The following is a 25,087-nucleotide window of genomic DNA, read 5'->3' as shown; positions in this document are numbered from 1 at the left end:
CAGCAGGAGAGCTGACTCCAGTGTAGTGAACAATGGTGATGATACTCCTGCGTGTGCCTATGTTTGAGAGTGTCAGCCCGACCTCTATAGCATGATAATGCTGTTTGTTCAACCGGATTAAAAAAGTTTCACCAAATGAACTCAATTAGGATTATTTCATAACATCTTGAAACCAGGACAGATTATCAGAGATCAAATATCTTAATATTTGTATTGTAACATGAAGAATTTCAAAACAGTTTCTGTAGTTTTGACCCAATCATGACATCATGGTATATACAGTCATGGCCAAAAGTTTTGAGTGACACAAATATTACATTTTCACATAGTCTGCTGCTTCAGGGTTTTTAGGTGTTTTTGTCAGATGTTTCTATGGTATAATGAAATACAATTAGAAGCATTTCATAAGTATCAAAAGCTTTTATTGAGAATTACACAGAATTCATGCAATAAGTCAATATTTGCAGTGTTGACCCTTCTTTTTCAAGACCTCTGCAATTCTCCCTGGCATGCTGTCAATCAACTTCTGGACCAAATCCTGACTGATGGCAGTCCATTCTTGCATAATCAATGCTTGGAGTTTGTCAGAATTTGTGGGTTTTTGATTGTCCACCCGCCTCTTGAGGATTGACCACAAGTTCTCAATGGGATTAAGATCTGGGGAGTTTCCTGGCCAAGGGCCCAAAATCTTAATGTTTTGTTCCCCGAGCCATTTTGTTCTGACTTTTGCTTTATGGCAAGGTGCTCCATCATGCTGGAAAAGGCATTCTTCATCACCAAACTGCCCTTGGATGGTTGGGAGAAGTTGCTCTCGGAGGACGTTCTGGTACCATTCTTTATTCATGGCTGTGTTTTTAGGCAAGATTGTGAGAGAGCCCACTCCCTTGACCGAAAAGCAACCCCACACATGAATGGTCTCAGGATGCTTCACTGTTGGCAACAGACAGGACTGATGGTAGCGCTCACCTCGTCTTCTCCGAACAAGCCTTCCTCCAGATGCCCCAAACAATCTGAAAGGGGATTCATCAGAGAAAATGACTTTACCCCAGTCCTCAGCAGTCCAGTCCCTGTACCTTCTGCAGAATATCAGTCTGTCCCTGATGTTTTTACTGGAGAGAAGTGGCTTCTTTGCTGCCCTCCTTGACACCAGGCCTTCCTCCAAAAGTCTTCGCCTCACTGTGCGTGCAGATGCACTCACACCTGCCTGCTGCCATTCCTGAGCAAGCTCTGCACTGGTGGTGGCCCGATCCCACAGCTGTAACACCTTCAGGAGACGGTCCTGGCGCTTGCTGGACTTTCTTGGGCGCCCTGGAGCCTGTTTGGCAACAATTGAACCTCTCTCCTTGAAGTCCTTGATAATTCGATAGACGGTTGACTGAGGTGCAATCTTACTGGCTGCTATAAACTTCCCTGTTAGGCCCTTTTTGTGCAATGCAATGATGGCTGCACGTGTTTCCTTGCAGGTAACCATGGCTAACAGATGAGGAACAATGGTGTCATGCACCATCTTCCTTTTAAAGTGTCCAGTCACTCAATCATGACAGATTGATCGCCAGCCTTGTCCTCATCAACACCCACACCTGTGTTAATGTGTGTGACACCTGTGTGTTATTGAAATGATGTTAGCTGGTCCTTTTGTGGCAGGGCTGAAATGCAGTGGAAATGTGTTTTTGGTGATGAAGTTCATTTTCAAGGCAAAGAGGGACTTTGCAATTAATTGCAGTTGAGCTGATCACTCCTCGTAACAGACTTTGTGAAAATTAATAGTTGTGTCATTCTCAAAACTTTTGGCCATGACTGTATTTTCAAGGGTTTGAAAGCTAAGATTGAAATGTGTGTTGGGAATATCATCAACTAGACCCTGGGACTGGTTAACCCTCACCCTCTGAACTTTCATTTATAACATTAAATACTTATAAAGCAAACAGTGAGGCAGCAGGATCATGCAGTCTGTTACCTCACTAACACAAAGAGCTAGTTCTGACTTCTTCAGGGAAACGTTCTCTGACTGTGTGCGTCATTTACTTTCTGCCACACAGATCTTTCAGTATAATATCAACTTGATGTCAGTTCTGACCACACATAGCTCTTGGTTAAGGTTTCAGGAAACTCAGCCTTTTTCAATGTTTTTGTTGCCAAAGTTTCAGCAGGATGAAAACCTTGAATTTCCGTTATTAAAGTGAAGTTTCTTCGTTTTTAAGTCCACGATTTGATGCATAACACAGACGTATTCGTGTGAGATAGAGGAGGTTGTGCATCCATCAGCGGCTCCTCCAGTCTGCATGTCAGAGTGACCTTCAGCATGAACCTGAACCCCAAATTGCTCCCAAAGGCATAGCTGTAATTATGTGAATTTGTTAGATTAAATCTCAATGGGCAGCTGAGCAGGATCTGACATCACTGTATGAGTGGTGTGTTTGTGTGTGTGTGTGTTATGAATGTTTGGAGGACTGGAGAGGAACATTTCGAGGCAGTCGATGGTAAAGACCTGAGACTTGAGGATCTCATTGGATGCTTTGAATGACTTGGAGGCAGACTCTTCTGGCTGTAGATGTTCTTCTTGATGTATTTATGATTGTGATCCACTTTCCTCTATATGTTAATTGTGTTACAGTCACCTCTTTTATTATGTTTGTATTTATGGCTGCTCCTTGTTCAGTCCCTCCAGGAAGTTGCGATTTCGCGATCGCAACTATCAACGCAAATTCAACCAATCAGCGCGATTTTTTCGCGGCCTTGCGGTTTTATACAATCACCGCAACTTTCCCGCAAATTTGACCAATTACCTTAACCTCAGCCCCTGTACATCATCGGTTTTGTCATCAATTTCACTTCTTTGGAACATAACCATAAGTCCTCACTTGATCGGCACTTTTCAACAACAAAACACGCACAGAGAACGGGTGAAAAGAGGGGACAGCAGGCAGGACAAGTGACCATGACAACATTGTTATTTATAGATTGAGGGGCTCAGTGTTAGCTTGGTCTCTACCTGCAGCAGGTGTGCTTTATGAACCAGCTCTCCTCACCTCCATGCATCTGTCTCATCTTCATTGATGATTTTTACCCCCGGTGTGCGTTAGTGACAAAGACACAACCGGGGGACGTCTGTTTACTATTTGATGTTTGACGTTGTCGCTGCCATTACCTTAAAAAGCTCCTCGTCTTCAGCTTGATTTAATCCAGTTTGGTGAAACATCAGACACATTTAATAAGTTTGGATCAACTCATAGTCATCAAAGATGCAGATTCGTTTCAGAGTGCCATGAACTGACTGTGCATCAGTTGCTGCGAGGTGCATTCAGGGACCGTCGTAAATGCGTATACAGTCCTTTCATGGCATTTCTCTGTGAATCAAGAGAATCAAAATACAGTCAGTGGCCACATCAAGAATGTTTTCTAAAAACAACTGTAATTTAGCATATGTAATTGTCCCTGAGACGTTATTGAGGGAAAAAAGCAAAAAAAAACCCGCAACTTTCACCGCAATTTTTTCAAAAAGCTGTCGCAAATTCAGGCTTTTTGGGCCGCAACAATCACAAAAAAATCCCGCAAAATCCTGGAGGGACTGCTTGTTTGTTGGACACCTTGTTAACTGTGTTGCTGCCTGTCTTGGCCCAACACTTTAAAGGATACTTTTAATCAAAGTAAATAAATAATAAATAGCATAAACTTAGTAGCATAAGCTTGTAGTAAAGGCATACGCTTTGAAGGTGGAGGAGCTGAAGTGGTAAAATCAAGTAGCAGCCTCTGGTATTAAAATATGAAGCCCATGCAGAAGTGCTAAAAACTGCAGTTCATAGAGCGTCCACTTGAGGCTGGCTGCAGAAACACAGGAAACCACATACACTACCAGTTTAAAGTTTGGACACACCTTCTCATTCAATGGTTTTTATTTTCCACATTGTAGATTAATACTGAAGACATCAAAACTATGAAATAATCTGGTTTTGCCATAATCTGGATTACAACAGTAGTCAAATAGGGCTATCCACTGTGTACTAACCCTACCTCTGAACAACACAACTGATGGTCTCAAACACATTAAGAAGGCAAGTCATTCTACAAATTAACTCTTGACAAGACTCATGTTCATTAGAAACCATTCCAGGAGACCACTTCATGAAGCGGACTGAGAGAATACCAAGAGTGTGCAAAGCTGTCATGAAGGAAAAAGGGGGCTACTTTACAGAATCTAAAATATAAAACAGATTCTGCTTTGTTTAACTTTGTTTGATGTCTTCAGTATTAATCTACAGTGTTTACAATCATTACAATAAATACAAACCCTTGAATGAGAAGGTGTTTCCAAACTTTTGACTGGTAGTGTACACACCCATTCAAAAAAAGACGATCTTTACAGCAGAAATAAACATGTTTACAGCCTGGATCTAAAACAAGTGTAGTCTGGATAGCTCATTCTCAATCGGCAAACACTGTACGGGGGGGTGAATTTTTTTCATAATGTGGTAATTTCAAAGATATTAGGATTGCAAGTTTTCCATTATGAGAGGCACAGCTGACTTAAATGACAGACGGGAATACTGTAGCTGTTGGTGAGGAGGCTCAAAGCCCGCCTCTTTACCTCACACTAGCTCGACAGAAGTTATGTTGAGTTCAATATTTCCAATATGGCCGCCACCGACGAATGGCTTCAAAACATTAATTCTGGAACAGATGGGTGACGTCACGGATACTATGTCCATTATTTATTCAGTCTATGGGTAAAATTAGTTGGTGCTTTGATTTGCTACAGTTGTATTTGAAAGCAAAGTTTTCCATCAGCTTTAAAATATTGACATGAGTAAACACCATGAGTCCATCATATCACTTAAAGCATTTGGCTGGTGCAGGGAAGTGTTCGGATGTGTGCTGTTTGTTTTTGCTGTCCATATGTTTTATAACACAAGTTAAATAAGTGACACAAGTTACTGTGTTTGTTTGTTTGTGTGTGTGTGTGTGAGTGTGTGTGTGTGTGTGTGTGTGGGTGTGTAGGTGTGTAGTAGGAGACTGAAGCTTTGCCAAGTTTATGGGGTTACTTTCGGTCTCTGACCCAGTGCCTATAAACAAATCCAGATGGCAAGCATCCTCAGCACTCACACACACTCATACACACACACACACACACACTCACACACACACACACACACACACACAACTGTATTTGAGGTTTTATAGCTTTCTAGTCTCCACCTTTGCTCAGTCTTTAGTTTCCTTGCCTCGTCTCCTTTGTCTGCCCTTGCAGCTCACTTCTTCTTTCTTCTCTTTCCTTTGGTGTTCCTTCTTCCCCTTTAACCCTCTTTTGTCATCCCATACCTCCCATTCTCCTCATTCTCCCTCTCCTCTTCTTCCTCCTATACTTTATGCTCCCTCTTTTAGTCTTTCCTTCTTTCTATACCTCCCTTTTCTCCTTCATATCCCATTCCTCTTAAACTTCCCTTCCCTAACTTACTTTGAGTAACCTGGATCCCTTCAGTCTCCAGACAGGCTGCTGAAGACTTTACTGAGACGCTCCATTGATTGCAAGTCTATCCACATCCAATAGACTGAAGGATCACTAAGCCTTTGTTTGTCGCGGTAAATGCATCCACATGGTGGAGAGACCGGGTTTCCATTTCCATACATCTCCCAGCCAAACCTTCTGCTGGTGTGTTGCTCATGAGATGGAGCTGTTGCATGGGACAAGACGACACAAACACTCAGATGAGCAAAGGGAGAAAGCAGGGACACACACTTATAGAGCAGTGTAACTTATAGAGCACATTTCTGCAGGCGGTCATTGAGCATCAGGTGCTAATCAATCATCACTGAACAGGATGGGTGCATTTGACACAAGAATATATGCTGAAAAAGTATCCCAGAGTTTTGATGGATTACATATATATCAGTAAAGTGCTCTGCTAAACTCACATTATGCATAACATCAAACAGCAATTAGCCACAGTGTGCAAATGTTAGATGCAAAGGTTGTGCATATGGATTTATACTCCAGATTATCACAGCCACTAATTAAGATGTTTTAAGTTAATTTAAGAGAAACACATAAAGGTAAATGTCTGTATCTTTGTGTTTTACTGTATTTGAGTGTATCTCTGAGACCTTATGAATGAATGTATCATCTTCCTCATTCATTATTGGTAGAGCCTTCTTTCAACACCCAGTTATTGAAGTCTGTAAATGGGCATAGTCTCTGTGACGTCACCCATCAGTTTCTAAAGTGCTGTTTTTGTCATGAGTTTCTTTGTTTTGTATCTTCTTTGCTGTTTTCTGTCTGTTTTCTGGTTTTATTCTATAAATTGTCCTTGTGTTTCACCCCTGTTTTATATTCTGTATTTGTTATATGTAATCTTTGTCTTGTATGTGTGTTTCCTAGTGATCCTTCTGTGTGTTTCTTGTCTATCATGTTTCCTGTTTTTATTTTGTAGAGATAGTCTCCCAGTGGCTGCATGGTGGCGCAGTGGGTAGCACTGTTGCCTCACAGTTAGAAGGTTCCTGGTTCGAATCACCGGTCGGGCAGGTGCCTTTCTGTGTGGAGTTTGCATGTTCTCCCCGTGCATGCATGGGTTCTCTCCGGGTACTCCGGCTTCCTCCCACAGTCCAAACACATGCTCACCAGGTTGATTGATCACTCTAAATTGCCCGTAGGTGTGAGTGTGTGTGTGTGAATGGTTGTCTGTCTCTCTGTGTTAGCCCTGTGATAGGCTGGCGACCTGTCCAGGGTGTACCCTGCCTTCCGCCCGAAGCCAGCTGGGATAGGCTCCAGCCCCCCGTGACCCCTAATGGGATAAGCGGTCAGGATAATGGATGGATGGATGGATGGATAGTCTCCCAGTGTTTTAAGTCTAGTTTTACTTCTTGTGTTTTTCTCTCCTTGTTGATTGTCCTCACCTGTGCCTTGTTGGTCTCACCTGTGTCCTGTTACTCGTTACCCAGTGTGTATAATAGGCTCTTTTTGAAACCTCCTACTATGCCAGCAGTACGTACTGATTTGGCCAAAATTCAGCATGTAGTGTGTGAAAAAAGCAAAACCTGCAGTATGCTAAAACTACCGGGATGTCGTACTGATTCAGGAACATTTCACAGTATGCATCGGACCAGTCTGCCTCGTGTACTGTTTCCCACAATGATCAGCGCTCGCTCCGCTTTTTCCTTCCTCTCCTTTTTTTGACGGGGGGAACTCAGTTTTTAGGTGCTGTGAAAATGATTAAAGTCCATATAAACCTCTTCTTAACTTTTTAAATCGTAAGTGATTTTAAAGAAGCAGTTTATCTATCAGCTCAGCCGTTGTTTACTTCCACTTCCCAAAACCGGAAATTAAGTGACATCTGACCAAACATCCTGCAGACCAGATCAAACAGAACAGTCAGACTACAGACTAAATTCAAGGTAGTATGTAGCAGGCTGTATCAAAAACAGCTATAGTCTCTGTGTTTCCAAGTGTTTGAATTGTTTCCGTGTTCCCAGTGTTTTTGTTGACAGCAAGTTTTGTTTATTAAATCTTTTAAGTTTTGAATCTGCATTTTGGTTCCCGCACTTTTTGTTTGCTGTTTGTTGAATCATGACAGTTTTTAAGCCAATCGTTGGTGGGTGCCATATTGGAAATTCTGACTCAACCTAACTTCTTTCAAGCTAGTGTGAGGTAAAGAGTGGGGCCTTTAGCCTCCTCGCTAACAGCTACAGTGTTCCTGCCTGTCAATCAAGCCTTAAACGTGCAAAACTCGTAAGTTTAATATCTTCGAAATTGCCGCATTATTAAAAATTCACCCCCCATACAGTGTGTGCTGATACAGAAATGAGCTCTTCAGACCTGAACTGTTTTTTGAACCAGGCTGTAAACATGTTTATTTCTGCTGTAAAGATCGTCTTCTTTGAATTGGTGTGTATGTGGTTTCTGGTGTTTCTGCAGCCAGCCTCTAGTGGACATTCAAGGAACTGCAGTTTTTAACAGTTCTGCATTGGCTTCATATTTTGAGACCAGAGGATGCTGCTTGATTTAAACCCCTGTTAATATCAGCTAGCTGTCTGCAGGTTTCTCTAAGAAGCCATCAGTAAGAAAGTTTTGCTCTTGCATGCTCCAACACAGACTCATTTAACTACTCTCCTGAATAATCCATGTCATTGTAATAGAAGAGCATCTGAAATACATACTTCTGCTATTAAAGCTCTAAATATTCACATTTTACTGAGCTACTGTCGCTCTGGATGAGACTTTGTAACGCACTGAAACACACAGACACTCACTCACTGGTACAGGATGTCCTTCTGTGATGTGACTTCCGAAATATTAAACTCCCCCTCTTCAGAAAGGACCACAGCAGAAACTGCATGCGTCCTTTAAACACAGACATGTTGTTACCCTGCGACTCATCAGAGCCTGAACCCTCACTGTCCATGACACTTAACAGAGGCCCCTGTCTGCTTCCTATCTCTTAAACACACACTCACTAATGTGTACACACAAACACTCAATGCTGCTCGGGAAACAGAGCATACTGTACATGCTCTCCCTCTGAGGCCAGCAGCAGAGGATGTGCAGTGAATGTATATGTGTGCAGCAGCAGCCGCAGCAGCAGCAGCAGGCAGAGATGGGAGGATAAAAAGATGATGGAGGAGAGTGTTGGGCAGGGATGACAGAGTGTAAGAGCTCGGAGGTGAAGGGATAGAGAAGGTGATGGGTGGATGAGAGGAGGCGGATGGGTTGGACAAGCAGGAGACAGAGTCTCTGCTTTATGTCTCTGTTCAGTTTAAGAGTGTTACCATTTATGGTGGAGCTGATGGAATAGTTGAGTGTGTGCCAACTATGTGACACAGCCCATAGTCTATTTACTCGGGAAGGTCAACGTCTCTCTCACTTTACATAAGAAACTTCTCTCTGTCTTGGGCGAGCCGATCCCTCCCCCCCTCCGCCTCCTTCTTCTGAAGCTCTCCTGTCAGTCTTTAAACTCCCCCGACGATCTAGCTGATGCCAAAACAGTTTTAGGAAACATTAAAAGGGATCGAGAAGACAGCAGCGTCAGGGGAGGGGAGGGGTGAAATGCATGGTTTCTGTTTAAGAATTGGATACTGCTGTTGTAGTTGAAGCATTTTAGCACGGACATGAATATTGATTCAGCGTGTAGCTGTAACACGAGCACAGAGTGATCTGAACTGTAACTTTTGGGTCATTTGGTCTACAAGTCCCTCAGGAGTTGTTTTGACTTTATTCACCTTGAAAGCTTGGCACTCAAAAAAGGAAAGTACATATTGTAAAGTGGGTCTTTAAACTTCTGAGTGCTGTGAATGTGTGTGTGTGTGTGTGTGTGTGTGTGTGTGTGTGTGTGTGTGTGTGTGTGTGTGTGTGTGTGTGTGTGTGTGTGTGGGTGTTTGATCATTTTGTCTCCCTACACCAGGACAGAAAGGCAGGAGCCACTTTAAGAACATAGAGGAACCAAGGTCTAAATTTAATTCAGGGGTAGTTAATCTCCACCCTGAAAAGCCCCTGTTAGGGAGGTAGTACTTTTCAATGGTCCTGGGACTTTCAGGGGGCGGGGCCTGCAATGCTGAACGTGTCTGATTGGTAGATTAACCACAGTGTTTTTATTCCGCCCGCCGTCCACAATAACAAAGAAGAAGCTGTGATTCTCTTGATTTAGCAGCTTGTAACAGTAGTCTTCTCTCAGCTCACCGTGAATGCGTCTCTCCCGGTGTTACGGTTTTAAAAGTGACCCTGTAAACTGGAGACCTTCAGCTGAACGTGTCAGTGTTTGTGGAGTTCACACAGCTGTTGAAACACAGAGGGAGTTCCTGGGAATGCAAACTAGTTTAGTTTTTATTAAGATTTCAAAATATCCTCATCAGATATTTAATGATGGTCTAAAGACGTTTATGAGGGATGCATCCGGCTGAGAGTCTCCAGTTAACAGGGTCGCTGTTTAAACCAAAACACCGGCCGATCTCTGCCACAGCTTTTTGAGTTCAAAAGGATTTTAAAGCCGTGTTGAAACGTCTTTGCTACTCACGCTTATCTCCTCTCACGTGTTGATTCAGTGAATCCATCTGTGATGAAATATAGCACCATCTAAAACAGCACCAGCTGAGTCTCTTCATGCTAACAGGCTAACTGTTGTGTTGCTCAGAATGATACCTGCCTGTCCGTCTGCTTCTATGGTGTCATCTGTGATGAATGGCATTCCTCTTTGTGTTACTGCCCTCTACTGGTCTGGTGGTGTAGTGCATTTACTTTTTTTTTCTCCATACGTCACTGGCCTGATTTGCACAATCTACCCAGGACTCCAGCCCGCAGTCAAATGCAGATAACAATGGGGGCACAGAAACCTTTTAGTTCAGGGTAAAGTAGTTCTGGGGGCTAAAAGACCCCGGAACTATTGGTTGAAATGCATCTGTTGCATGCTGTTTCTCATTAAAGGGGCCGAGCTGAGCAGCATCCATTGTGGCTAGTACAATTACTAGTGACGTAAAACTCATACAACCCCACTTCATAAAAACAGAAATATCCCTTCAATCTGTGCGGACTGAACTTGGAGCTCATGTTCAGTGAGGACTTGTGCATCACTGACAGTGTAAGCAGTCATTTTATGTATTTGAATGTTTGTATTGTATGTTCACACATTTGCATATCCCCTGCTAAACCCAAAGACACGTTGGTAAAACCCTTTCACTGAGTGCCTTGCTGCAAACCGGAGACAATATTTATCCAGCTTTTATCCTGCCTGCCTGAGGAACGCAGAGTTGGCATCTGAAGACTTTGGCCTTCCTCCAACACAGGCCAGAGAAAAGTGTTTTTCTCATCTGTACAATGGGTGAGACATAGACTGCAAAACAACAGCTTTTAATCCTAGTTTAAAGAAGATGGGCTTTTCCAGTCCTGAAGGCCATGAAATCAAAAAACAGAGGAATCAATGAAGTGATCAAATGGTGGATTCAGTTATTTCCTGGTTCAGTGAGATGTCAAATAACATGCTGCCTGTATTTAGCAAACTCTGTCCCCGCTCCCGTTCCAAATCTCCCATTTTAGTAACTTCAGATTGTCAAATCAACTTCTGGTTTCAACTCAGCTATAAAACAGAAACCACCCTGCTTTGCTGATGGAAAATATGTTGTTATATTTATTTAATCTTTACTTTAGCAGGAATATTCCAATTGAGATACAAAGTCTCTTTTACAAGGGAGTCCAACACAACAGCATAAATGTTTCACTGAGAGAACAAGACAAAACAACAAACAATGACACATCAACTATTGTGTCAATTAATAAATTAGCAGTGTTTAAGGAGTAAAACAAGCTGTTCAGATGATCCTTTATCCTAGTTATATAATCCTCCAATTTTAGGTGACCTCATAGCTCAGACCAGGATGAGGGAGCAAAAACATTAAAGGCACTTTTACCAAGAACAGAGCGAGTCCAAGGAACAGAAGATTACAGCCACTGACGACTTAAGGAGTGAATAAAGAGCATAAACAAGACGGCAGATTATGTAGTAGGTCCTTATAAAGAAAGATATACCAACTCAACTCAACTCAACTCAACTTTATTTATAAAGCACTTTAAAACGACCACAGCCGGAACAAAGTGCTGTACATAAATAGACAAACAACGCAGGCATAAAAACAATTAAAACACAGGATAATAAAACAATAAAGACAATAAAACAATAAATAAAAACAACACATAAAACACTAAAACAGGAGCAGAGTCTCATGCAGGGTTGAAAGCCAAGGAATAAAAATGGGTTTTAAGGTGAGTTTTAAAAATGGACAGTGAGGAGGATTGTCTAATGTGGAGGGGAAGCTCATTCCATCATTTTGGAGCAGCAACAGAAAAAGGCTCTATCCCCTCTCAGCTTCTGTTTTGCCCTCGGTACCTCCAGGAGCAGCAGATCAGCTGACCTGAGGCACCAAGCAGGAGCGTAGGGGTGAAGGAGCTCAGAGAGGTAAGGCGGGGCCAGACCATTTAAAGATTTAGAAACAAATAACAGAATCTTAAAATGGACTCTGAAGTGCACAGGTAGCCAGTGGAGGGAGGCCAGGATCAGAGTAATGTGCTCCCTCTTACGTACTCCAGTTAAGAGGCTGGCAGCTGCATTTTGCACCAACTGGAGACGTTCGAGGGAGGACTGACTAACTCCAATATAAAGTGCGTTACAGTAATCCAGCCGAGAAGTAATAAAAGCATGGATTACTGTCTCAAAGTGCTGCTGTGCAAGAAAAGGCTTCACCTTAGCCAGCTGCCTAATGTGAAAAAAGCTGGACTTCACTACAGAGCTAATTTGACGATCCAATTTAAAATCACTGTCCATCTTAAAACCCAAGTTTGAGACTGTTGGCCTCAAATAATCTGCCAAAGGGCCCAAGTCAACAGGAGGTTCACATGGGCCACTGGGACCAAACACCATCACTTCTGTTTTCTTTTCATTGAAATTTAAAAAGTTTAAAGCCATCCAGGCTTTGATGTCCTCAAGACATGCCAGAAGTGGTGCGAGGGAGGAAGCATTACTCTTTTTTAACGGCACATATATCTGACTGTCGTCAGCATAACAATGAAAGGAGATGCCATGCTTCCTCAGGATGGAACCCAGGAGCAGTAAATACAAAGAGAAATGCAGGGGGCCTAAAATCGACCCCTGTGGAACCAATGCTCCATCCTTCTGTTGTATAAGGAAGACAAGCCAACCTTTTCATACAAGCTACAGTGTTGTGTGCGGAATCCTAAACCAGAAACAAACCGCAATGCAGCCTGGGACACTGAGTCCAACATCTTCAGAGAGGCTGAGGAAACATACATATAAAAAAATGTCACAAGAGTCGATTACAGATGCGAAGGTTGATTGAATTTGGTATTTTCAAGCAACTACAAAAAAGACAATTTCTTTCTGTAAAAGAAACTCAACTTCATCCTCAGTTTTTTGGATAGATTGAAAGACAGATTTTCATCTAAGAAAAAATCCAAGTATTGAAATGTTTGAACAAATTCAATCACCTCATTAGTAGAAGTAAAAATCGGACTGTCATCTTTCACCATCCACTTAGACTTCGAGAAGTACACCAACCACCCAATTTACACAGGGAGCGTGCAGAAAAAACCTCGAGCAGAACCAGGCTCATGTTAGACAGCCATCTGCCTCGACCCAGTTGGGTCTGGAAAGAGGGATAGAGGAGAATAAGAGAGAGAGGGAGTGGTGATAGGGATGAGACAAGTAGTAGTAGCTGTTGCTGCTGGAGTCCAGCAGGTCCGTATCAGCTAGAGTCTGGAACGTCCACAGCAGGAGGACGTCTACGGCAGCTCAGAGGAACCTACGAGACAAGGGAGCTCAGGGACTCCAGAAAGGACTATGGTTAGTAACTTTAATGGGACAGGGAGAGTTAAAGTAAGTGATGAGGGGGTTGGGGGGAAATCTGAATATTTTATGGACCTGCGATAAACATTACTTTACTTTACCTACGTACATATAAAACAGCAAGAGCCCAAAAACTGACCCCTGTGGCACTCCAGATTTAAAGGACTCTATGTTTTGGTATTAAATAAAAAGGTTAGATATGTTTTCAGAGAGTGTTGTTGTTAGCTCATAGACCCTGGAGCTTGAAAAGCCGTACATTATGTTAAATGATCCAAAAGTCAACTTCTGATTATGATCCTCATCATTATTAAATAACCAACCAACCAACTGTAATGAGGAGTGTATTATTGAACATTTCATGCATGATATTTCCTCTTCTGTGTCATGTATAAGCAGACCACTTGATTAAACTAACACACACACACACACACACCACACACATACCAGACATGATGCCGGATCGTTGACATTCTGGAGTGGTGCGGCTCGCTGCATCCAGTTTAGATTAGATCACATCAGATTAGGTGGCATTACATTAGCACTAACCAGATTACACTATTCCTCATCTAACACACTTTACCTCCTAATGTTCCCGCTGCCTCATTAACCAGGACACCGCCATTAATGGAAGCCATTAGAAAAGTGAGCCTGTCTTTGTCAGGTACACACTCCTGAACGTGGACACATTCGTCTCCCTGTTGGTAGTATTTACACCTCGATGGCCGTTAGTCAATTAAAGAATTTCTCCTGTTTGAAAAGCTTATAGCGTTGAACCTTTGGTGATGCTGGCATGTGTGTGTGTGTGTGTGTTTTTGGTGTGTGTGTTGGGTTTATTTTGGTACCTCTTTGTCTTGAGTGTGTTTCTACGTGTGAGAAACATTTTTATAGTCTCAATCTCTCGCAGTAATCTTGCATGATGTCTGAGGAATGTCTAATATACAAGCTGGAACAATAGCAGAGCAGAACAGTGGGGGAAAAATAATGACCTGAACCTCATTCTCAAGGCCAGATGTCTGCAGTCCAAGTCTCACCTCATAAAAACTGCACTTTTTGTTCTGGCTTATCAATCACATGTATTATAAAGCTGCGTGTGTGTGTGTGTGTGTGTGTGTGTGTGTGTTTGTCTGAGCATGAGTGCAGAGCTCGGTGCATACAGTATTTGCTCATGCTAATGTATGCTAAGCCCATGGTGCGGGTTGATGTGTGTGGCCACATGGTTTTTCATATATTTTCTTGTGTTGCACTAATCCGTGAGTGTGTGTGTGTGTGTGTGTGTGTGTGTGTGTGTGTGTGTGTGTGTGTTTCTGCATAACTGTGTGTGAGGGCGTTCATCCGAGAGAACACGTAAACATCTGAGTGCAGCAGCATTCGCTCACCCTTTGAACTTCTCTTAATCACACAAAAGCTTACATGCTTGTATAAAAGATTCGCCGCTGCCTCGCTCGTCAGTGAACAAACGCACGGACACAATACAAGCGCCGGGATCAAACACGTAGATCTGTCTGTGTCTGTGAACCCAGAGACAGACACGAGACACGGTGACAAAGAGGTGAGATGAAACAGAGAACCACTTGTTTTCAGGAAGCGGGTTTCCCTGGCAGAGCTCTGCAGGCTGCGGGCAAATTATTCTGTTTCTACAAAGAGACGAGAGAAGAAAGATCGTTCTCCTTCCTTTGTTCGTGTCTTTACTCTGTCCCTTTGACATTGCTCGTGTATTGCATGATGGGGCTTATGATTTGGAAAATGTGATGTGATGAAATACACTTCATCCATGTAATTTCTGCCACTTACAAAGCTCCCCTTCAAGTCATTAAAGTCACACACCATCCATCCTCTTTGTAACTGCTAGCAGTCTGAGTCTCAACTTGAAGCATAAGAAACCTTTAACACTGCTGCTCATCACATTCAGGTCACATAACAACCTGCTAACCATACATTATCCTGTTTATTACCCAGCTACTAACTTAAAATACAAACACCTTGTTAAAAACATTGATTACAGATTATTTTATTGATTTAAATGATTTATGTTTACAGTTTTTAAAAATAGTCCCAGTGATTCCTCGTCAGTGATCGTTCCATGATGGTGATGGATTCTTCTCTGCCTGTTGTGGTGGATTGAACATGAAACTGTCCTCATTGAGCTCTCCTTCTTCTCTGAGCTCTGTGGTTCACACACCTTTAAATAGAAACTAATGCCACAACTTTGAACCCTGCTGCTATCATCACCACCACTCATGGTTTAACTTTCTTTGGAGAGATCACTAACCTAAAGTTTCTCTCACCTGCTCCACTCCTTCATCATATTGATGGACAGGATCCAATATGTAAAGGTCTGTAGCCTGCTGATTTAGCATGCTAACTGAAGCTAACAATTCAGCATCATTGTTTTGATGCTAACGTTTAAGCCACATTGTTTTGATGCTAACCGAAACTAACATTTTAGCCGCATTGTTTTGATACTAACTGAAGCTAATGTTTCAGCAACATGGTTTTGATGCTAACTGAAGCTAACGTTTCAGCCACATTGTTTTGATGCTAACGGAAGAAAACGTTTCAGCCACATTGTTTCGATGCTAACTGAAGCTGACGTTTTAGCCTCATTGTTTTGATGCTAACGGAAGCTAACGTTTCAGCCACATTGTTTTGATGCTAACTGAAGCAAACGTTTCGGCCACATTGTTTTGATGTTAAGTGAAGCTAACATTTCAGCAACACTGTTTTGATGTTAACGGAAGCTCACATTTCAGCCACATTGTTTTGATGCTAACTCAAGCTGACGTGTTAGCCACATTGTTTTGATGCAAACTGAAGCTAACGTTTCAGCCACATTGTTTTGATACTAACTGAAGCTAACGTTTCAGCCACATTGTTTTGATGCTAAGTGAAGTTAAAGTTTCAGCCACATTGTTTTGATGCTAAGTGAAGTTAAAGTTTCAGCCACATTGTTTTGATGCTGACTGAAGCAAATTTTTTGGCCACATTGTTTTGATGCTAACTGAAGCTAACTTTTTAACCACATTGTTTTGATGCTAACTGAAGCTAACGTTTCAGCCACATTGTTTTGATGTGAAACTAAAGCTAACGTTTCAGCCACATTGTTTTGATGTTAGTGGAAGCTAACGTTTCAGCCACATTGTTTTGATGCTAAGTGAAGTTAACGTTTCATCCACATTGTTTTGATGCTAACTGAAGCTAAAGTTTAATCTACATTGTTTTGATGCTAACTGAAGCAAATTTTTCAGCCACATTGTTTTGATGCTAACTGAAGCTAACGTTTCAGCCACATTGTTTTGATGCTAACTGAAGCTAACGTTTCAGCCACATTGTTTTGATGCGAAACTAAAGCTAACGTTTCAGCCACATTGTTTTGATGTTAGTGGAAGCTAACGTTTCAGCCACATGGTTTTGATGTTAACGGAAGCTAACATTTCAGCCACATTGCTTTGATGCTAAGGGTTGCTTGCATTTTAGCAACATTGTTTTGATGCTAACGGAAGCTAACGGTTTCCCCTCACCTTACGGTCTATGTGTCAACAAGCAGAAACTAAATGTGTTTGAACTCTTTTCTATGGATTGATTTGACATGACGTGTGATCAGTTTGTCTCTGGTGTTGCTCATGCTAGTGAAAGTTAATAACCATTGTCAATGGGTTTCGACCAATCAGATAGAATATAATATTGATTGAAAGTTGAGGATGAGATCGGCCTCCATGGGGAGTTCCAGTCCCAATAAAGACTCCAAGACCAAAGGAGGTCAGTCTGACTTCAGGACAGTCAGCAGCACAATGATTGTGTTGCCAGTTTTAGCTCTGGGCTGCCCCAGCTGAACTCCTGTGATAGGGACAGACTGATAACTAGCACTCCTCTGCAGTGTTTCCCTCTCTGGAGCGGCTGTGACAGGGGGGCTGATGTCCTCAAGAAATACATGACCCTGGTTTAACCTGTTCATGATGAACTGGGTTACAGTTTATCACATTTGTTGTGCTTTACTGCGTTTTATTCTCCAACACTTTCATTGCTCACTCTTGACAACAGTCTTTGCACACCTTGCTTCCCTTCAGTTTTAATGTGTCTCTTCTGTTGAGGAGAACAGAGCGATCCTCTTTTTAATCCATGTTGGAAGGCGATCTTAGACAAATATAAGAAAAAAGAAAAAAGAAATTGGTCTGTTACAGGCCTGGAGCTCTTCAATTGTCAGGACTGGATTTGCAGATTTTTTTCTGACTTTGCAGCACTTTGGACTCACTTGAAAGTTTGAACCTTTGCATCGTGGCCGTCCTGTCAACCGCTGTTCGTTTCTCACGAGCCGGTTAAAATTCAAGTTTAAAACTTGGGGCTGTCTGTTCTGGTGCAACACAGGGCTTTGGTGCTGCTGGACATCTTTTCTGCCTCAGGACCTGCTGTTTTATCCCAGTCTCATGGGAGTCATGACTTAATACTGAGCAATGGTTTGAAACTGAGGAATGCTGTGAAAAACCTTTATTGAAGACTTCTGTAGACAGGGGTTGGTTTTTTTTGCTTACACAGAGCACATACTGAGTGACCCCTTTCAAGTTTTAACCATCAAATTTTAAATAGTTCAGTAAGTTCTGAGTGTGCTGCCAGCTGCTGTTCTGAAAAGCTTATTTGTGTTAGTCACTAGTTAAAGAGCACCTTAACACGCTGCTGAAAAGAAGAAAATCATCACTTTCAGCTGCAGATTACTTTTCTAAACTTAGTTATTGCTGCTACATTCCCTTTTTTAGAGATATAGGTGCAGATTTTAGGTGCATTTAGACCAAGACTTCCAGGGTCTAATATCCCTCAGAACTACTTTCCCCTGAACTAAAAGGTTCCTGTGCCCCCATTGTTGTCTGCGTTTCGACCACGGGCTGAAGTCCCGGGTAGATTGTGCAAATCAGGCCAGTGACGTATGGAGAAAAAAAAAGTAAATGCACTACACCACCAGACCAGTAGAGGGCAGTAAAACAAAGAGGAATGCCATTCATCACAGATGGCACCATAGAAGCAGACGGACAGGCAGGTATCATTATGAGCAACACAACAGTTAGCATGTTAGCATGAAGAGACTCAGCTGGCGCTGTTTTAGATGGTGCTATACTTCATTATTTTTTAAAATCCTTTTGAACTCAAAAAGCCGTGGCAGAGATCGACCGGTGTTTTGGTTTAAACAGCGACCCTGTTAACTGGAGACTCTCAGCCGGATGCATCCCTCATAAACGTCTTTAGACGATCATTAAATATCTGATGAGGATATTTTGAAATCTTAATAAAAACTAAACTAGTTTGCATTCCCAGGAACTCCCTCTGTGTTTCAACAGCTGTGTAAACTCCACAAACACTGACACTTTCAGCTGAAGGTCTCCAGTTTACAGGGTCACTTTTAAAACCGGAACACCGGGAGGAGAGACGCATTCACGGTGGGCTGAGAGAAGACTACTGTTACAAGCTGCTAAATCAAGAGAATCACAGCTTCTTCTTTTGAGAAGTACACACACATACAAAAAAGATAGAACAAATAAAAACTAATGAAAGAAAGAGAAATCAAGTGAATCACAGATGTGTGTGATGTTATTGTGGACGGCGGGCGGAATAAAAACACTGTGGTTAATCTACCAATCAGACACATTCAGCATTGCAGTTCCCGCCCCTGAAAGTCCCGGGACCTTTGGAAAGTACTACCCCCCTAGCAAGAGATTTTTAGCGAGGAGATTATCTACCCCTGAACTAAATTTAGACCCTGGGTCCACCGGTTGAAAAACTCCTTTTATAGCTCTACAGCTCTCCTTCAAAGTTGAATTCAGTTCAAACAGTCACTGCTTCAAAGAAACAGTTATGGAGCAGTGTAAAAACACCTGTAACAATATTTTACAATAACCTCCTCGATCTGTGTCAGTGTTGCTTAAGTGCTCCAGACAAACTGGTGCCATCATCCAGCAGAGTACGTGTTATTCAGCTGATAATGCCTGCGTCTCTCCTCTGTGTTCCCCGGCTGCTGCTGCTGCTTCTTAAACAGCCATGGTGCACGGTGATGAGTGGCAGCCCTCCAGAGCAGGCTTAATGGCACACACTGTATTTACATTACATCACATTACCTCCTGGTTCAGTCAGGAATAATGTCTCTGTCAGGGCAACAGCTCAGCTCACACACAAAGAGGGATATGAAGAGTGTCAGAGAGGCAGATCTGTATGCACACATTCGCTTACACTTTTATGATGGAGATCATGCAAACACAGATCAGGCTCTCAACACCTCTGATCCTCTGTCGCGTCGGTGAAATGTGTGTGTCTGTGTGACACGCTGTTTGAGTTGTGTAAACTGTTTATTGCATGGAGATGAAAGGCTCTGGGAAGCAGCCTGTTTGGGGTGCTGCACAGTCCACAGACAGATGACAGCATCCCCACCGACCCTTTTCTCCTCTCAGGTAATTAGAGAAACTCGCTGGAGCTGTCTGATGAACACACCGTGTCGGATTCGGATGTGCCGCGCCTTTTATCTTTGGGCCAGTGTTCTTTCTCTTGTCTGTCTGCAGAGCCTTTGTGTCATTCGCTTCTTTTTTTGTGTGTCTCTTTTTGGCACACACCCACGCTCAAATACTCACACACACACACACACACACACACACACACACACACACACACACACAAGCTCAAGTTGTTTGATCTGTGTGTGAGTGACAGCCTGATTCTCTGATGAGCTTTGAGCAGACGTTCTGGGCATAATCAGCTGCAATATTAGGATCGATGTGTGTGTGTGTGTGTGTGTGTGTGTGTGTGTGTGTGTGTGTGTGTCAGCTTTGAATTTAATCCAATCATTGGCACATTCCCTTGTGCACACAGCAGGTGTTTTTCTGTATGTCTTACTTGAGTTCCAGGTTTGATACAGACTCAGTTGTTTGTGCTTCATCATTAATGAAGATGTTCAAGTTTCAGCTCCAAGTTTAAGATATGAAGTTCTATATACAGTATGTTAACCATGACTCTCTCTCTCTGTTTTTTCCTCTCCAGCCGGACGAGTTGACCAACGCGTTGGAGATCAGTAACATCGTGTTCACCAGCCTCTTCTCTTTGGAGATGCTGCTCAAGGTTTTAGTATACGGGCCCTTTGGATACATCAAGAACCCCTACAACATCTTTGACGGCATCATTGTGGTCATCAGGTGAGCTTCACAGAAGGAGTTTATGGTGATCATATTTCTGTCCAATCCATTTTATTTACAGTATCTCACAAAAGTGAGTACACCCCTCACATTTCTTCTAAAGATCAATCAACCAATCAATCTTTATTTGTATAGCGCCAAATCACAACAAACGTTATCTCAAGACTCTTTTACAAACAGAGCAGGCCTAGACCACTCTATGTTAAATTATGACCCAACACCAAGACAGGATAAGACTCAGTCTGACCCCACCTTAATCCACCATGAGCATTGCACCTCGCAGTATTTAGCTACTTACAGCAGAGAGGACAAACTTCCTTTAACAGGCAGAAACCTCGAGCAGAACCAGACTCATGTTAGACAGCCATCATGCCTCAACCGAGTTGGGTCTTGAAAGAGGGATAGAGGGGAGTAAGAGAGAGAGGGAGCGGTGATAGTGATGAGACAAGTAGTAAAAGCCGTTGCCGCTGGAGTCCAGCACGTCCGTATCAGCTGGAGTCCAGAACGTCCGCAAGATGATGCACAAGAAAGCCTGCAAACAATCTGCTAAAGACAATCAGACTAAGCACATGGATTACTGGAACCATGTCTTGTGGTGTGATGAGAGCAAGATAAACTTATTTGGTTCAGATGGTGTCAAGCGTGTGTGGTGGCACCCAGGTGAGGAGTACAAAGACAAGTGTGTCTTGCCTACAGTCAAGCATGGTGGTGAGAGTGTCATGGTCTGGGGCTGCATGGGTCCTGCCGGCACTGGGGAGCTACAGTTCATTGAGGGAACCATGAATGTCAACATGTACTGTGACATACTGAAGCAGAGCATGAGCCCCTCCCTTCAAAAACTGGGCAACAGTGCAGTATTCCAACATGATATCGACCCCAAACACACCTCCAAGACGGCCCCTGCATTGCTAAAGAAGGTGAGGGTAAAGGTGATGGAGTGGCCAAGCATGTCTCCAGACCTAAACCCCATAGAGCATCTGATGTCTCTAACATCCACCAGCTCTGTGATGTCTTCATGGAGGAGTGGAAGAGGACTCCAGTGGCAGCCTGTGAAGCTCTGGTGAACTCCATGCCCAAGAGGGTTAAAGGTGACATATCATGCAAAATGGACTTTTTAATGGTTCTTTACCTGAAGTATGTGTCCCTGGCATGTCTACAAACCCCCCGAGAATAAAAGAAAATCCATTCTGCCCCTGTTCTGATTTCTCCACCTTTCTGTAAATGTGTGTGAAACGAGCCGTTTCAGACTTCAGTGTTTTTGTTACGTAACAACAATATCCGGTCTGTCACGGAGTCAGAGCTCGGAGCTTGTTCAGCCCATAGACTGTATAAAATACAACTCAACCCCTCCTCCATTTTTCATTATCTGCACACATGTGTGCTAACAAGGAACTTAGGATGGAGGCATGCTAGTTGTAGGCTGTCTTAATAAACACAAAGGTCGGTTTTACTCCCCACATCTGCAGATTTGAAGATCTAGTGGATGATTTTTATTTGTCATGGATAAGTGCTAGCGCTAATTAGCATAGCCACATAGCTACATGTTCATAGCTGTAGCTGTAGCTGTGTACCAAGACACACGTCGACATACTGACAAATAAAACAACAAGAAACACTAAATCTGTGACCAATCCTTCAGAAAGGTCCTGCTGCCTTTCTGGCAGAGGTCGGTTTTACTCCCCACGTCTGCAGATTTGAAGATCTACTGGATGATTTTTATTTATCATGGATAAGTGCTAGCGCTAGTTAGCATAGCCACATAGCTACATGTTGGTAGCTGTGTACCAAGACACACGTCTACATACTGATAAATAAAACAACAAGAAACACTAAATCTGGGACCAATCCTTCAGAAAAGGTCCTGCTGCAGGCGCCTCTCCGTCAGGATCAGATTCTGGATCAGATTCAGAGGGTTGAAGTGACGTGATCTCTGAGCAGCCGTGTATATTCAGCCAACATGTAAACATTAGATCAACGTGCTGGACAGCCGAGGCCACACCCACTTCCTGAGGGGGCGTGGTCAGAGAGAAAACAGAGTGTTCTGATGAGGACTGAAGAAGAGGGTTTTTCAGGCAGACCAAAATCTGATTTCAAAGTGTTTTTTTGAGCATAAACTTTAAAGACATGTTTTGGGGACCTCTTAGACCAATATAGATTGATGAAAAAAGCGTGATATGTCACCTTTAAGGCAGTTCTAGAAAATAATGGTGGCCACACAAAATATTGACACTTTGGGCCCAATTTGGACATTTTCACTTAGGGGTGTACTCACTTTTGTTGCCGGTGGTTTAGACATTAATGGCTTTGTGTTGAGTTATTTTCAGGGGAAAGTAAATTTACACTGCTATACATGCTGTACACTGACTACTTTAAATTGTGTCAAAGTGTCATTTCTTCAGAGTTGCCCCATGAAAAGATATAATTGAATATGTGCAGAAATGTGAGGGGTGTAGTCATTTTTGTGAGATACTGTATATAGCACATTATTAAAAAAACAATGATGTTTACCAAAGTGCTGCACGGTAATATAAGTTAAAACACACAGAAAGAAATAAAATATAATAAAACACATTAAACACTTTAACAAATACTGAAAAACACAGAAAAAGATTAAATTAAAGAACAGACAGAGACAGAGACCACAGAGCTCTCTGCTGGGTTAAAAGCCAAGGAGTAAAGTTTTAAGACGAGGTTTAAAAGTTGGTAGGGTCAGAGACGATCTAACGGAAGGGGCAGACTTCCTCCAGATCCGTGTCCAGTCCATCTCCAATCCGCTGCAGTCCAGCTCCGTGCTCTCTCGTCCGTCAACACCAAACGGTTGCGTTTTCAGAACACAGAGTGTTTTATTCTGAAAATTAACCGGATGTTTTCATTTTGTTTTGGTGAAACCTGACTTCCTGTCCCGCTCCATCTGCTCTGTTGAGATTGATGCGTCGTGCTCCGGCATCCGGCACAAATAGAAGTCTTGAGTCTCTGATCCGGAGGGCTCCGACCTGCCGGATCAGAGACACAGCCGGAACGCAACGGAGCGGATCCAGTGGAAGTTAACACATTGACTAAAAAAGAAACCTATCAGAGCTGGTGCTGTGGCGGATCAGAGACGGACTGGACACAGATTTAGTGGAATTATTTCTCTAGGGACCACAAGAGAGCCAATGGAGGGAGGGGAGGATGGGGGTGATGTGCTCTCACTTACCAGTGCTAGTTAAAAGTCCAGGCATAGTTAACAACACATAAAACCCACTAACCAAGGATCATCACTCTACAATACAAATAATGTTCCTGATACTAACTAAGGGAAATAAGCCAAGGATGAATACAGTAGTAGAATCACATCAGCTTCCAATTCAACTTTAATTCAACAGTTTCACAATTTAAAATGTGGCAGGTATAAAATATTACAAACAGTCTGTGTAGAGTGATGATGTCATGTTATAGTGAACAAGATGATGATACAATAGAAAAGGTGTTGTGTGTTACGTTCAGCAGGGTTTAGATGTGATGTGTCTCTCTTTCTCTGACAGTGTGTGGGAGATCGTGGGTCAGCAGGGTGGTGGTCTCTCGGTTCTCAGGACCTTCCGGCTGATGCGGGTGTTGAAGCTGGTTCGTTTCATGCCGGCCCTGCAGAGGCAGCTGGTGGTTCTGATGAAGACCATGGACAACGTGGCCACCTTCTGCATGCTGCTCATGCTCTTTATTTTCATCTTCAGGTAGGAAGAGGGAGTGAGAGAGAGGCTTTACATCCTGTCTGTCACTGCAAACATCTACTTTTGATCAGTTCCACTGTTCCTCTCAGTTTTCTAATCACTCAGGAAATAAGAATCATCAAGGTCAAATGTTACTTACGTAGAGTCTGACAATGAAAATGTCTAAGGTGAATTCATTTAACCCACATGGCTCGGCCTGGATTAGTGCTCAGAGATATCTGACGTCACTTCTACATAAGCAGTAAGAAATGCAACATTTCCAGTGTGTGTGTGTGTGTGTTTGCGTGTGTATTCAGTGTGTGTGTGTGTGTTCAGTGTGTGTTTGTATTCAGCGTGTGTGTATTCAGGGATAAACAGCCTCTGGTTTGAGTGAAGGGCTGCCAGGTTGACGCAGCAGATTGATCCCTCGCTCTGGTTCAGTTTCTGCGTTTAGAATCACAAACAGTCTGCAATGCAGAATCACTGCTGCTCCACCACACAGCTGACGAGCACTCTGACCCAACGCAGACTCACTCTTTCTTTCTTTCTTTCTTTCATTCTTTGTTTCTCTTTTTCTTCTTTCCTTTCTTTATTTTTATTTCTTCTTTCTCTCCTTCTTTGATTCTCTTTTTCCTCTTTCCTTTCTTTCTTTTTATTTCTTCTTTCTCTACTTTTTCTTTCTTCTCTCTTTTTTCTTTCCTCCTTTCTTTTTTGTTTACTTGTTTATTCCTTCCTTTTTTGTTTTTGTTCGTTTGTGTTTCCTTTCTTTTCTTACCTTATTCCTTTCCTTCTTTGTTTCTCCTTTTTTCCTTTCCTTTCTTTCTTTTCTTCCTTCCTTCTTCCTTTCTTTTTGTTTCCTTCTTCTCTCTTTTCTCTCTTTCTTACTTTCTTTTTTGTTTCTTTC

At 42.6% G+C, this 25,087-nt stretch overlaps 1 protein-coding gene across 1 annotated transcript in view; it reads left to right on the top strand.

The window, feature by feature from the left end:
* The window catches only part of cacna1g (calcium channel, voltage-dependent, T type, alpha 1G subunit), a 436,435-nt gene that overhangs the window by 264,374 nt on the left and 146,974 nt on the right, over positions 1 to 25,087 (top strand). The window contains exons 10-11 of the mRNA XM_034708799.1: positions 20,346 to 20,497; positions 24,022 to 24,207. Coding sequence (XP_034564690.1) covers positions 20,346 to 20,497; positions 24,022 to 24,207 — 338 coding nt within the window. The remainder of the gene's footprint in view (positions 1 to 20,345; positions 20,498 to 24,021; positions 24,208 to 25,087) is intronic.

This window comes from Notolabrus celidotus, chromosome 18, assembly GCF_009762535.1.
Source record: "Notolabrus celidotus isolate fNotCel1 chromosome 18, fNotCel1.pri, whole genome shotgun sequence".
Classification (NCBI taxonomy): domain Eukaryota; kingdom Metazoa; phylum Chordata; class Actinopteri; order Labriformes; family Labridae; genus Notolabrus; species Notolabrus celidotus.
Note: the sequence above shows the minus strand (reverse complement) of the source record. Positions and strands in the feature narration are given on the sequence as shown.